Source organism: Megalobrama amblycephala, linkage group LG1 (assembly GCF_018812025.1).
Source record: "Megalobrama amblycephala isolate DHTTF-2021 linkage group LG1, ASM1881202v1, whole genome shotgun sequence".
NCBI classification, from domain to species: Eukaryota; Metazoa; Chordata; class Actinopteri; order Cypriniformes; family Xenocyprididae; genus Megalobrama; species Megalobrama amblycephala.
In genome coordinates this window covers 65,448,918-65,464,575 of record NC_063044.1, presented here as the reverse complement: position 1 = coordinate 65,464,575, position 15,658 = coordinate 65,448,918, and the positions used below count along the sequence as shown (strand labels likewise).

Sequence of the window (15,658 nt, the reverse complement as noted above, 5' to 3'; positions counted from 1 at the left end):
AATACAAAATGCATGTTATTTTTTATTTAGTACTGTCCTGGGTAAGATATTTTACATAAAAGATGTTTACATATAGTCCACAAGACAAAAAAAAAAAAAAAAAATAGCTGAATTTATTAAAAATAACCCCATTCATAAGTTTGGGAACCCTTGATTCTTAATACTGTGTGTGCTACTAACACGCATTTATGTCAATTCATCTTCAAAAATCTAAAAAAAACAAAAACAAGTCCTTGTCCAAATGCTGTTAAAAATAAAAACATTTCAGACAAACAAACTGCGTTCATGGTGTCAAACAAGACGCTTTCACTTTCTTTGTTTAAGAAAAAAAATGTATGGCTGGTCAAATAAGGTCACCAGGAAATGTAACCTGAGAAAAACAAAAGACACCACAGCTATTAATTTACTGTTTATCAAAACTGCTTGATTGCTTATATTGTCACCAAACGTAATCTATTTGCCTGCAGCTCCAAAATGCTAAATGTGGACAATTAGGAATTAAGATTTCATAAACGTTAGCATCATTGTGAAAAGTGCTATACAACTAAAATTGACTTTTAAAATTTTTAAAATTAAAATTGACCACAACAAACAGGGTCAATTGACCACAAAAGTGACCACATGAACAAGTCAGATGAAGCCACATGTGTGTGTTTTAGAGAATTATTTTCACAAGAACTATGACTTTCATTATGGACAGTTTTGAGTCACAAGAGCTCACAGTTGATCACTGCTCATGTTTGCTGAAAGCTACATCAATAAACACTATAAAACAATCACCTATGTATGAGAAATGCAGGGAAGAAAAACGAATTATCAGAAATGAGTACATTAAATAAGAGAAACATATTATAAAAACAACTGTGGATAGAAATCATCGTTCAACTAAATCAACCAACAAAACTGATTAAAGCTGGACTGCTAAAACATGATATTTTCCTTCACTCTCTGCTTCAAATCATACATTTAAAAATAACAAATAAAATTAATTAGAAGTTTTGTTAAATTCATACACAGGCAAAAAACAAATTCAGCCAAGTATGCCCAAACCTTGAACACTGTTGGTTTAAGTTTGCATATTTAAATGGGACATAATTAATGATTTGCATTGTCTTCAGAATCAGCTTAAGAGAGAAAATCAAAGTACATACCGTCAGATTTAACTGCTGCTGCAGCCACAAATATGAACATAAGCAGGTCCATGATCAGTTAAAATTATAACCATTTCTCTGGATCGTCAGAGTGAAAGTCTGTGAGTGATCTGATGCATGAGGACAATATGTTTAAACCTGTTTTATTTTCTTCCTTTTGACTGAGAAAGAGTTCAGTTGAACAGCAGCTAATCCAGATAAACCAGTTCTGATTAAATGGAAAAACATCACTATGAAAAAATGAAAAGCATCTGTAATGAGAGTAATGTGGGAGTAACCTGAGTTCCTGGAGGGTCAACGTCCTGCAGAGTTTAGCTGAAACTTGCCCCAACAGCCTGGACGTTTTTAGTAAGACTGAAGACTGTGAGGTTCAGGTTTAATTGGGGTAACTTGTCACACTGAGATTTAACAACCTATTATAGGATTTTCAGACAAATGTAAAGAGACAATTAAAACACAAAAAGTATAAGATACAAACATATCAAAACATTGTTTTGGAAATCTAAAATAATCATAAACAGTATAAATATAAAAATCAGAACTCTTTGTATGAGCATGAGTCTTGTGAGGTTTTGTGAGTTTGCAGGTGTGTAAGTTTCCTCTCTGCTATTAGTTTATAATTTCAATACACATGATTAGATAGATGATGATTATCATTCAAAATAACAGAGTTTTTATAGAAGCTACAGAAATGTTTCTTCATATAATTGTCTGGATTTATATAATTATCAGAAATAAAGCTTTCTATCATGAGAGGAATAACAGCACATTAACATGATGAAAGTATGAAAACTGAAAACAGGAAGTGACAAATACAGTTTATATTCACAGAAAGAGAATATTTCTACAGCCATTAGGATAAAGAGCCTTTCAGAGGTGAAGACGACCATCCTCAGATTCTTCACTGAATGAAAATAATAATATTAGAGTGAAAACGATCATATTTATATCTGTTCGACTGTTATGGTGGAACATATTCAGTCTAGTCCCTGTTTGTACTTATTTTGCCATTTTTTTAATAAATCATTTTCATTGAGGAAACATTAATGAACATATTTATTTTGTGGTTTAATAACATTAATTAATTCAGGCATTAATTCAATATGATTTGCAGATGTGATCACAGAGAGAAAATTATTAACTAAATCATGTATTTAATGGCATTCTGTGGTGGAAATCCATCCTCTGTTTAAAAAAATATCATGACATTAGACACAAATTGAGGCAGCTGTAATTTAAGTAAAAAAATAATATAATTGGCGCATAACCCCTGTGACATAAAAGTGCTTTAACTGAATATGGCTGCTTCTGTGTGACTCCAGGTCATGTGATCACTCTCTGTTCTGATCTGTAAATCATCTGCTCACAGAATCAGTTCAGTCATTTTGTGACAGAACTTAATGAACATCCAAAACAATTCTGTGTGCTGGACTAAACATGACATGTGCGTACATATGATGTTTTCTTTTGTACCAGCTGAGAACTCATTCAGAGCTTATAAAACATGTAAAGGAGTCAAACAGCAGCAGGAATTCCTCTGTCACACAAACACAGATCTGCTGTACCAAACTGTAATGGAAAACATTGTGACTATGACAGGAAGGGTTAGGGTTTTTAGGACTGCATCTTGTGACATCACAACCTGGTTTTGGTCCATTTAGATGTCTTTGGTCCATGTTAATCGAACCAAACCTGTGAACACACCCTTCATATCTCATGACAAGAAGCTTCTGTAGGGAATATGTGAGTCCTTGTTTGTTTTGAATTTCTGTTTTCTGGGTTTGTATTATTTTCTATGGTTTCTCATTGTTTGATTATCAGTTACACCTGTTGTTCATTTCGTTGATTGGTTTGTTCTGTGTATTTTCTCAAAGCTCTGACTACATTTTCATTTCAAGTTATGACAGCACGTTCAGCACGCAACCCTTGATGGAGCTGCCAAATATCAGGTGATTTCGTCATTGCTTCCCACGGTTATGTCTGGAGAGCAGTTTTCGAGTACGGGAAGAAAATTACTGAAGCTGTACGTTTTTTTTTTTTTCTAATTACAAGTTGTGTTTCTTGTTTCATGTGTCCAGTAATGATCAATCTACAGGTTATTTAGTGCTGTAACATCCTGAAGTTTGCCTTGTCAGAGTTTAGTAAAAAAGTCACTCGGATTTAAATGTCAGGAATTCCTGTCGGGACGAAAGTAACACTTGTTTCTTTTGTCCCGCTGCTAATGTGGTGACTTTCTCTGTGTTGCAGCATTTATTAAAACATGTTTATGTCATATTATAGCAGCAGAATATGCCAAGAGTGAGGGTCAGAAAGACCGACAGAGGTCTGATTCAGCCAGGTGTTTATTAAAGAGGGTGTTTCTGGACAAATCTGTTGCTGATTTCTGTATGTCTCCATTTATTCACTCAATCTGTTTACATTTACCATAGTCACATTTCAAGAGTTCACATGTACATATAATTCAATATAATAAAAGTTATGTGTATTTGGTGTGCTGTCCGAGGAGAGGGCTCAGAGCTCAGAGTATTGTCCCGAACTCCCCCCAGTGTGGTAAAAATAGATAGAACTAGAAGTGAGGAGATGGGTGGAGGAGGGATGCTGGTAAACTCTCAAATGTACAGAGGTAAATCTGCTGTATTTATACCTCTAGTCATTGGTTGAATTGATTAACTGAATGCTCTCCACCTGTGCTAATTAGGTTAATTATCTGAACCTGCTCCTCCCGAATTTTGTTAATAAAACATCATTTAGTTTTTAGCAATATCTTAGCTTTTCCACATCCACCTATGAATCTGCAGTGTTTCCATCCAGATGTTTTTATGCTCATTTGTATATATGCATAAAAACAGCTGGATTGGAAACATGACTACGGTAACATGTTGAGAATTTATATGATAATTATTTTATTAATTTTCAGATTGTAATTTCTGTTGAAAATGTTTTAAAGTTTTATAAAATGGATCGACGTTGCCAATAAAAAGTTTGTACTGTCGGTTTACTTTGAAACATTTGATGAAACTGAAATGTTTTCAATTTAAAATGAAAATGTAATTTAATAATTTTTTGCAAAGATAGAGGACCAAATATATTTAGTTGCATATTAACAAGGTCGTAGTCGGGTAGCCTATTTTTAATAAAAACAAAAGACTGACACACAAAAAAAATCTAGCTTGTACCTATTGTTGTGTTACTTTAGTCCCAACTGACAGGGTCAGAAGTAGCAATATGCAACTTGTGTTCAAAGTGAAATTATACTGAAGCCGTTCTACATTTGTACAAAACACCACCTGGTATTGATAGACCACACTTGAGAGTTATTGACCACAGCAAAAATATCTCTATTTCTAAAACATCTTTTAAAATTACATCTTTCCTCCCTGCTCTTCCATACTCCTCCACATTGTTCCACTTTCACCATCTGCAAGAGGAGAAAAACAGCATGAAAACGGTCACCACTTCAGCCACGGCTCTACCTTCTCTACTGCAGCAGAGGAAGATGTGCTGATTAAATCTGAGGAGTGTGAAGAGAGCACCATACTTGTTTCTTCATCCTGATGTTCCTGTATGAACAAATTGAATAAACATTGATCAGCGACCATAAGCCGAAGGTCAACCGAACCTGAATAACACACAAGTACAAACCTCTTCCAGAAGCTCAAAGGTGCTGCGTAACCAATGAGGTTCATTCTCGTGTTTCACAGCACATTTGAGCTTCAGCAAGAGGTTGAGCAGGCTACTCTTGACACTGAAAAAAAGTGTAAAGTACAAATACTAGAGCATGTACACATTTCATGTCAGATCTTTTATATCATTATGCATACTTGGCTGTTTCCTTTTTTAATTATACGATGTCATTATGTTGCTGTCTTGACGCCAGCCAATCGCTGCATTGCTGATCATGTTTCGAGAACACATCTCAGATAACTTAATTCAGATATTTTAATCAAATCCACAAATTTGTTTAAAGAACCAGATTAGTCAGAGATCAGTTATCATGATTAGAAAATCTGGCATCTGTCAAAACATCTCAGATGTATTAAGTGAGGCACGAAGAATGGACCCCTAAATAATTCAACATCAACACTGGAGAGTAGATCCTATGTTTTTTATTTAAACAAGTTTATAATTAATTATGTGCCTAGTTTCAAATATATTAAAAACAATATACATGCTGTCAGATATAACTGGAATAACAGCCAGAAAATAAACACAAGCAGGTCCATATTCAGCTGAAATTATGATCATCTCTCTGGATTGTCGAAGTGAAGATCTGTAAGTGATCTGAAGCATGAAGACATTTAAACCTGTTTTATTTTCTCTGACTCAGAGTTCTGTGTAACTTCATCTAATCCAGATAAACCAGTTCTGATTAAAAAGAAAAACATCACTATGAAAAAACGATGAATGAAAAGCATCTGCAGTCTGAGTAATCTGTATACGATTCTTAAAAAATAAAGAAAAGTTTCTCCCTAAAATTAAATTGTATTTGGTGGATTTTAATGATATGTAACAAATGTTAAAAAGAGGTGCTCAACCAACAGAAGAGGAGGTGCAACCAAAATCAAATGAGCTGAACAAAGCAAACTTTGTTGTTTTAATTAATAGAAGAGTCTGAAGAGTGAGTGTTGCTCCTTTGTTCAGCTCATGTGGGTTATAATGATGCAATAATTAATCTACTACAAAAACTGTCTCTGAAAAGAAACTGCATTCAGTTGCAGTGGAATGGGCCGTTTCAGCTGAATGACAGTCAGGCATTTAAACAGATGCAGCTCTCATTGTGTTGTTTTATATATATTTCCTCATATTTCTAATGCTTCATGAGTTAAATCTCTTTGCAGCTCATCAGTTATTATTTTTTTCTGCTGCTTGTCTCCCATTGGACACATCTAAAGAAAGTATAATAATTCCATCACATTGTTTGTTTTAAACATCAAAGCCAAATACAATATGAAAATAAGCTGTATTAATACAACACAACTTGTATACTGTATAAACCGGGGCTAGTCGTCACATCCTTTACTCCAGTAGATATTTCTAAGGGTGAGTTTATTCTTAAAAGCTCATTTCTGTACATGTCTGTAAGTATTGGCTACAAAAAAGCAACAATGAACTATTATTTCTCAGGGGACAAAAAGATACAGTTCATTTAACACAATATTGACCTTTAGTGGGGCAAGTTGTCACAAAGGGAACCTCATATTTGACAGCAAAACACTTCATAAACAACATTCATTAAAAAACAACAACTTTGTTTTGGACTGTAGAAATTGAAAATAATAAATTATACACAATTACAGCACTAATAATATTTCTAATATATATTTTTGTTAATATAAATATATACACTGCACTACAAAAAAAAAGCTGTCTGGATTTAAATAGGCAAATGCTCAAGAGTCTATGATTGGATCATTATTACAGTATTCAATGTGCAAAGAAAGTGTAAAACTCTTGCAGTTCACAAAGCTTACGCTACGTCCTACACCTTCCCCATTCACTTACGGAAAAAGCTTAACTGACGCCGGTTTACACTTTCTTCTTAACTTGTGTACAGAATTTGGTCTGGTGGAAGCTTGATATCTGACTTCATAACTTGTTTAAATATGGATTTTTTTTTTTTTCAGCTTTATACACACTGATCCCGATCACTGCCATTATAAAGCTTGACCAAAAACTGATGCACCTCTTATGGAAATAAATGTTGTGATGTTATTTGCTTATTCCTTTAACTTGACAAAAATGATAGAGTACACAATATCACATTATACAACAACATATGAATAGCAAAGAACAATCAGAAAGGGAAAGTATTATAAAGAATAGAGTAAATATGTATGCATGACAAAAACTATGAAATAAACATGGAAACAACATAAATCAATAGAAACACTGATGTTTAATCTCTTGAAACTTCACATGGCTGTTATTAAACTCAAATCAGATCCTTCCACATTCTGCATGGTCACATGATCAAACTGGACCAAAACTAACTGTGGGGTCAGATGGCTTGTGCAGGTCCTGTATCTGGTGAAGGTCAGGCTGTTACGGATCCTGAGTGCTCATGGGAGGCTTTGACAGTCTGGACCTTCTCTTCTCCTCCAGCTCCGTCTGGATCTTATGGATCTTCTCAGCCAGAAAGTGGTAATACTCATCCTGGACAAAAGATGTTCAAAGATACAAAGACTGTACTAAAGGAAGGTTCAAATGTAGCATGAGAGTTCAGGTGCTTTACCCTGCTGTTGGCAGCCTCAAACATGTCCCCTTCCACCTTTCGCGCGTAAGCGACCAAGTTCTCCATGCGTCTTTCGTCCAGTGCTGCAGGGTCTGGGGTCGGGAATATTGCTCGAACCCTGCAAGAGCATTCAAGAGTTTACAAAGGGCTCCAAAACAACCAGAGACACCCGTCATGATGAGAGACGGCTCCTCTTGGACTCACAGCTTGTGCACCAGGTGGTTCCTCAGGTCCTGAGTGACGTGCTCATGCCAGGGCTTCCTCATGCCAGGCATTGACAGTGGTACAGATGCAGGAAAGTTCCCTGTGCCGCCCATGTTCAACCCATCTGACTTCATCTGACTGTAAGAACAGAAGTATTCAAGTCACAACTTCTTAAAAGAACATCCATCTAATTCTCCATAATATGAGATGATTTGTGGCTGCTAAGAAGACAATATGAGCACAATTACATGCAATTATGAATTGGTTTAACTTGCAGGTGGAATATAAAAATGTTTTAATTTGATAAATATCTGACTATTCATAAAAAGTAAAGACAGCTGTAAAAAAATAGGGGTTGATTTTGTACCTAAAATATTTCTCAAATATTTCTTTAAAATATGTGCATTTATCTTAATTTATACATTATAATCCTTATGAATTGAGCTATAGTCTGAATACATGGTTTAGGGGTAGTGAGTGATAATGTTATATCATAGTTCTTGTTATATTCATAATTTGTAGTTTTAGAAAATTTATAGTTGCAGGTGAAATTGCCCCATCATGTCGAGAATTAATGTTGTTACAGATACAGAGAGGTTTGAGAGGTTAAAGATGAAAACACTCACTTGTTCATCTGATCAACCGCACCATTATTGCCCATGTTTATCTGGCTAGTGCCTGAAGAAGTTGTGGGAAATGACAGGGGTCACCATGATGTAAGGAGAAAAGAAACAAGCACTCTGTACTGACAGACACCACTTCAATTAAATCCACAGTTTATAGACTGCAATGCACTTAAAGGTGCCCTAGAACTTTTTTTCAAAAGATGTAATATAAGTCTAAGGTGTCCCCTGAATGTGTCTGTGAAGTTTCAGCTCAAAATACCCCATAGATTTTTTGTAATTAATTTTTTTAACTGCCTATTTTGGAGCATCATTATAAACGTGCAGATTTATGCTGTGCGGCCCCTTTAAATCTCGTGCTCCACGCCCCAAGAGCTCGCGCTTGCCTTGAACAGTGCCTAAACAAAGTTCACACAGCTAATATAACCCTCAAAATGGATCTTTACAAAGTGTTCGTCATGCATGCGGCATGAATGCGGCGGATTATGTGAGTATTGTATACTGTTATATTGTTTACATTTGATTCTGAATGAGTTTGATAGTGTTCCGTGGCTAACGGCTAATGCTACACTGTTGGAGAGATTTATAAAGAATGAAGTTGTGTTTATGCATTATACAGACTGCAAGTGTTTAAAAATGAAAATGGCGACGGCTCTTGTCTCCGTGAATACAATAAGAAACGATGGTAACTTTAAGCACATTTAACAGTACATTAGCAACATGCTATATGCAGGCATATGCAAATATTGGGGGCGTACATATTAATGATCCCGACTGTTACGTAACAGTCGGTGTTATGTTGAGATTCGCCTGTTCTTTCGGAGGTCTTTTAAACAAATGAGATTTATATAAGAAGGAGGAAACAATGGAGTTTGAGACTCACTGTATGTCATTTCCATGTACTGAACTCTTGTTATTCTACTATGCCGAGATAAATTCAATTTTTAATTCGAGGGCACCTTTAAAGGATTAGTCCACTTTCAAATAAAATACAGAATTTCCCTTATATATTTGTAAACATTTTAAATATGAGGGAGGAACAAACCACTACATTTGATTAAGGTATTTATCTGACAAAATGATTTGACCAAAAAAAAAAAAAAAAAAAAAAAAAACAGCTGCACGTTTTATTTTTCTATGCAAAAAAAAATAAAAAATAAAAAGCCGTAGAAAAACGAAAAGCTCAAAGGAAAAAGCATACCTTGACATCAACATATTCAGATATTAATATTTTGTTGGTTCTCTTGTTTATGTGTTCATAATTTCTTTGTATGTCAGCCTGACCAAAAATTATGTCCGCAAAATTTGGCAGGTTTCATTGCGTTATCACAACTAAAACAACTGACTCAAATCTTAACTTTAACATTTTTTTATAATATTTGAAAAATAATGAACATGTCAGTTTTCATACACTGTATTTATAATGTAGCCTAATACATGGTATAATGTCTTAGGCTATATAATAAAAAACTGCATTTTTATCAGGTTTATTAGAGCGGAATGTGTTCATGGCTAGCACAAAAATATAGGCTATACACACATAACAGCAGACACTAAAATGTGGCTACAGTACAAATATTTTGAGTGTGTCTTATAATGCCCCTCGTAGATTGTTACTTGTTGGAAACTATCAGTGGTTTAATCAAATTCTAAAAGATCCCGGAAGTGCCGTCCATAAGCCCCAAAGTTATATTTAACCCCATTTAGAAGCCTTTTTCTCTAATTACACAACGATGGATAAAACTGCATTAATAGTTTCTGAAATTAATAAGCGGTTTTAATCTTTTATCTAATCTACTATCTGATAGCATCCCCTGAAACTATTTATTTAGTGAGCAATACGAGCTAGCATGTTTTAATGCACAATTTAATTTGATTCAGATGCACTGATAATACAAAATCTTATAATTTAAACGTCTTACCTTTTAAAAGTGCACCACAAACGGTCTGCTCTGCTGTAACTCTACGGCGCGGCTGCTACATCCGAGAGGCTCCACGAGTCAATGAAGTTGTCAACTAACTCTCTCTTTATAAACCTCTAGACAGACCCACCCATCTCCCTTTGCCTCGAATCTCCAAACGTCGATACTTGACGATGAGGGGTGAGACCGTGTTGAGATGGTTGAGTTGAGATACTCTGTGGACGAACCGGAAACTTCATTGCTTTCAGGAAACCCTTCAGCGTCTATGGTCAAACACAGACGCGACGAGTTTGAAATCACGCTGAAGAAAAAAAAACATCGCGATATTTGGCATTAGTTCACGTGTGTCGGATGTTGGTAAGTAAATACGGTGTTCTAATGTTTGCTTTTCATTGCTTTCTAAATTAAAGAACATTAAACTAGGCGATTAAACACTGTCAATGATGGTGTGCAATAGACCTTCAGTAGAAGCATGGTAAAAACAACACTTACCATGCTTTTTACCACAGTATTGGTAGTTTTAATGTGAAATTTGTTGTAAATACAGAGTAACCACAACACTTACCATAATTTTAATGCCTAATAATGTAAAATTTAAAAATTGTAAGGTCAGTTAGTACTTTTTTTCCTGTATATAATCCCATATTTTATAAATAATGATATTTTCTTTTCTCTTGTATCAGCTGAAAAGACCAAAAGGGCCTTTTGGAAATGAACGGAGGAGACGGAAAGCTGCAAATTCAAATATTTGCAGTATGTATGTGTTGTTTTTAACCCTTTATCAATCATTTTATCAAGCATTTGTTAAATAGTCTCAAAGTCTTAAATTAAAATTAAAGTCAATTCCTGTTTTTATCACGTTTGTAAATCAGTTGTGCCCCTTCGTGGACATTCGGATGTCCCACACTCTGTCAGAAAGTTTATATTAATTCCATTGAATTCTTTTAAATGATTACAAATTGGGCCCAAAATGTTCCAATGATTCACGATGTCTCTCTGCACCTCAGAACTACCTCTGTTTGCAAGAGTGGAAGTTATCATTTGACTTGTCACATGACATCAGATATCCGATTATTTTGTCATAGTTACACTGCTGATAATGATCTGCTTGCATGTGAAACATGTTATTTAAAAAAAATTACATGAATATAGCTTGCTATTAAAGACATACTTTTAATCATGGAAATGCCCACACATCAGTGAACTTATTACATAAAAGCATTTAACATTTAATTATGCAAGACTCTTTACAGAATGAAATCCCACAGTTATGTATAAACTCATAACATCATCAAGTGCTGTGCTGGGCACATTGGCCAACAAGTGTCCTCCAGTGGATCCAATCTGTGGCGTTCTCCACATCTTCCCATGGGACACCGGCATTCTTCAGGTCTTCGTGAAACATCTGTCTCCACGTCTTCCTCTGCATTCTCCTGGTGGTGTCCACTTCATAACTGTGTTTGGGTGTTGTTGTTCGGTCATGCTTAGGATCTGTCCAGGGAGGTGCACCCTTCGCTCTGTCACAGTTTTTAAAAGTCTTCACGTGGACTCCTCCTTATGATCTCTTTGAAACATGCAGAACCAATATTTTTCCATATTGTTGCCTTTATCATAGAAGCACCAGTGCTCATCCGGAGTTTTGGTAAAAGACATATTCATTGCCATCCACTAGTTAGTCATGCAGTGACTTCATGACGCGATAGTCAAATATATATTTCTGCATGTGTGTATAGCAGGTGTTTGTCCAAACAATTGAAGATTGAGAGTGTTTCAGGAAAACCCTCTGAAAACAATCATTATTTATGTAATTCTGTTTGGTGCTGATGGATTATTACAGAAATGACACACTTGACATTATTCTGTGAGTTTGTTATCTTTACATTTATATGGATTTAAAAATGTCTTGCATTTTGCTTCATTAAACCTTTTATTACAGTGTCACTATAGTAAATGTCCACCTTAAGTACATCTATGGTCATTGTATCATTATATCACTACCTGGATAATGTAAATGTTACATACCCGTGAATGTATTTTTATAAGCATTTTATTGCACAGTAAAAGTGAACAATAATCACAAGGATATTGTATTAAAGTTGAGAATGTAAAATGTTATTTTTGTCCCTATTCTTTAAAGGGAAGAAACATATTTTCACATAAAATGTTATCTCATCTCTTGGTTTGTAAAAATAATACTTCATCATAGCGATTTTTTTTTAAAAGTTATGTTTCACTATAATAGATTGCCTTTGTAACTGGATAATTTTTTTTTCTCCTAATTGATTGATTTTTATACTGTTGTGCAGTTTGGGAACTACATTTGTCTTTAAACAGTTTGACATTAAATACTGGAATATGATTACAAAATTGAATGCGTTATGCTTTCATTTATTTTTTACATTTATTTACATTTATAATTCCAAGAGTTCAAATGGCAAAGAATGGTATAAATAAGTGATTAAATGTATAGGCCTACCTTTTCATTTACTGTAAATGTTTAATATACTATTCATCTACTGTAAATGTTAGAAGCACTTTAGTGGATTTTAGTTAAAATACTGCAAAACTACGTCTGCTGTAGTAGGCCATTGCTTAGAAAAAAACGTTTCTCTTTCAAATATATTTATGCATCAGTTTAACTAAACGAAGTAGTATTTCCCTTCAGCCGGAACCGAAGGAGAGATGTCGTCATTTACCATAAATGGACAAGTAAAGTGTGACGCCTCTGTTCAGCTGGGTTGTCATTGGCTGTGACTTTATCGCAGAACTCGCTGTGATTGGACTATCTTTTAACGCATATAAAATTTTTTTTTACTCTTCCAGGGGCCGTCACTGGCCCCTCGGGGGTGGAAGGGCAGTGAAATCTACACAGATGTGTTCTCCTCATCATGGATAACAAACTTTGTTGAATCACATTAAAATATTGGAGTTTTTGATCTCTCCCCCCTTTTCTATTCTAACATCATGCTTGTATAGGTTTTGATGGGTATTGTGAGACCATCTGATGAAATATATGGAAATATTTGGACAAAATGTTGTAATACAATAATAATAATAATAATAATAGATTGATTGAATAGTAGTTGATTATTTTTTTGTATGAACACCAATAAATATAATGGATGAATCATTGCCATTATTCAATTTCCAGTGTTGGCAGTAAAAAAAAAAAAACTATAAATGTACACTTCACTATTACACAAGTATAATGCACCATTTAGTAAAATAACAAAGAAATGGTGCCAAAATTTCATCTTCACCTCCTCTTCTTGCTCCTCACTTGCCTGACATCATGTCCATGCTGTCATTTTGAATGCATTAGTAGATGTACGAGAATGATCAACATGGATCATCTTCAGCTCTGCTTGAAGTGTTTCTTCAGCTCTGCAGCCTCTTGTACTTCACATACCTTCCCTTTATTTCTCTGGAAACTGGCATACTTGTCACAACATGAAAGTATAATTTCATTGGTTTTCATGAGCTGTATGCCAAAATCAACAGTATTTAAACAATAAAAGACCTGAAATATTTCAGTTGGTGTGCAATGAATCTAAAATATATGAAAGTTTAATTTTTATCATTACATTATGGCAAATAATGAACTTTATCACAATATGCTAATTTTTTGAGAAGGACCTGTATAAAGTGACGCTGAGGGGCACCGTTGGCGTATCCCAAGCGACGCTGGGGGCGCTTGACCATGCTTCAATTTTTGAAGTCTCGGGAGTGAGAACGGGTTGGGTCCATATAAGCTGTGAATGCTCTGCATACCCAAGCCATTTGTGGACTCGCTCATTAATATTAACACTATAAATTACTAAAAAATTCCTTTGTTTGAGGTATACCATGATGATAAATGTTGGTATTGAGTATGCAACTATCTGTCATTTATTTATTTGCCAAACCACTGTAATTTTCTTCTGCCAGTGACGGCGACTTCCGGGTATGCTGATCTTACAGCAGCTTTGGCGCCCATGCTCTGCTGTAATGCATCTTCATCAGTGTCGTGCGTTCTCATTGGTTTGCTGGTCTATGCAGGATTTAGTGCGCAGGGTAAGCTGTCCGCGAATCGCCAGATCTTGATCACCAAAAATCACATTGTATTAGATACAAAACTAACTAGACAGAATCAAATTAAAAAGTCATAACTGAAACTGTTTTCATAGTTTTTTATTTTCTCCATAAGGAAATGTATTTTTACTAAAACATGCTAAAATGTTAAAGACAGATTGTAAGCAGACCTACTGCAACTATCCGACTTTGGAAACGATGGTCTTCGTTTGTTAATTATTTCAACGTATTTTTTAAAAGAATACTTTTTTTTTTTAAATGAATTAATTAATTATTATTACTAATAGGCCTATTTTTATGTTATACTTATTTTTAAATCTTAATTAAAAAAAAAAAAAATATATATATACTTATTCTGGCATTTATTTAAACTTACAGCTGTCTTTTAGTGTTTATTTGTTTAGATATGAGACTTTCACAGAAAGTTCTTTCACAGACTTTTCACAAAAAATAGCATATTTTCAAACGACCCTTTGTGCGTCATGTGTGACCCAAACAACACAATTACAGCTCTTACAGGTGATTATGAAGGTATGTCTCAACAGGTAAATATAGGTTATTTTCAATAAGGTCCAACATATCAGAAATGTGTTGTGTCTCAAGAGAGTGAGCAACCGAGTATCTAACACTCTGTGTAGAGTGAACGCGAGCGTTTAGCTCAGGGGTAGGCAAGTTCGGCCCTAGAGAGCCGCTGTCCTGCAGAGTTTAGCTTCATCCCTGAAAAAACCTTACCTTCCTTTAACCTTAGTAATCCTGAAGAGCTTGATTAGCTTGTTCAGGTGAGTTTGATTAAGGTTGGAGCTAAACTCAGCAGGACAGCGGCTCTCTAGGACCGAACTTGCCTACCCCTGGTTTAGCTTAATAAACAAATCCAACGTACATCTGCACCGGGCACAGTTTTGACAGCATATCCGGTTAAAAAGTCACCTCTCGCCACTGATGAAATCCAAGATTTTTTTTATTATCCCCAATAGAAAGCAATGCAATTACTGTCATTCAAGGTCCAGAAAAGTAGTAAAAACATTATTAAAATAGTCCACATGACTACAGTGATTCAACCTTAATGTAATGAAGCAACGAGAATTCTTTTTGTGTGCAAAAAACAAAAGTCTTTAGTACTTTTCTGGATCTTGAATGAGGGTAATTACGTTGCTTTCTATTGGGGATAAAAACCTCTTGGATTTCATCAAAAGTATCTTAATTTCTGTTCTGAAGATGAACGAAGGTCTTACAGGTGTGGAACGACATGAGGGTGAGTCATTCATGACAGAAATTTCATTTTTGTGTGAATTATCCCTTTAATGTTAAGTAAACAGCCTTTTATTGCAGATCAGATGTACATTTTAACAGTGTTGGGGGAAAAGGTATAAAAGTAATGAGTTACAATATTGTGTTTCTCCCTAAAAAAAAAAAATTATATTATATATATATGTTACTTAGTTCATTGTTATGGAA

General features: G+C 34.8%; 2 protein-coding genes across 4 annotated transcripts in view; both read right to left on the bottom strand.

The window, feature by feature from the left end:
* Window positions 1–6,503, bottom strand: part of LOC125279949 — a 40,405-nt gene extending 33,902 nt beyond the window's left edge. For both annotated transcript variants that reach the window (XR_007187478.1, XM_048210182.1), the window contains exon 1: window positions 1,152–6,503. Coding sequence is in view for 1 of the 2 variants with exons in the window: in XM_048210182.1 (XP_048066139.1) it covers window positions 1,152–1,203 (52 nt within the window). In the remaining variant the exon portion in view is untranslated. The remainder of the gene's footprint in view (window positions 1–1,151) is intronic.
* Window positions 6,504–7,028: 525 nt separating this feature from the next.
* On the bottom strand, window positions 7,029–10,373 carry LOC125280026 (histone lysine acetyltransferase CREBBP-like). Of its 2 annotated transcripts, XM_048210325.1 has the most exons (5): window positions 10,133–10,372; window positions 8,214–8,265; window positions 7,588–7,725; window positions 7,384–7,501; window positions 7,029–7,304 (listed from the first exon to the last, which is right to left on the bottom strand). In XM_048210325.1, exons 2-5 carry the CDS (start codon window positions 8,246–8,248, stop codon window positions 7,194–7,196), a joined length of 402 nt encoding a protein of 133 aa, XP_048066282.1. In that variant the 5' UTR covers window positions 8,249–8,265; window positions 10,133–10,372; the 3' UTR covers window positions 7,029–7,193. The 2 variants fall into 2 exon arrangements, with proteins under 2 accessions (XP_048066282.1, XP_048066291.1); XM_048210334.1 differs by lacking the exon at window positions 8,214–8,265 and having other exon boundaries at window positions 10,133–10,373.
* Between the last annotated feature and the right edge of the window lie 5,285 nt (window positions 10,374–15,658).

Bases quoted from the DNA above. Each gene is read 5' to 3' on its own strand.
- LOC125280026 (XM_048210325.1), bottom strand. From the start codon at position 8,248: ATGGGCAATAATGGTGCGGTTGATCAGATGAACAA. The intron at 7,726-8,213 runs GTGAGTGTTTTC...CTGTTCTTACAG, and splicing joins GCGGTTGATCAGATGAACAA to TCAGATGAAGTCAGATGGGT. The intron at 7,305-7,383 runs GTAAAGCACCTG...TCTTTTGTCCAG, and splicing joins TTGAGGCTGCCAACAGCAGG to GATGAGTATTACCACTTTCT.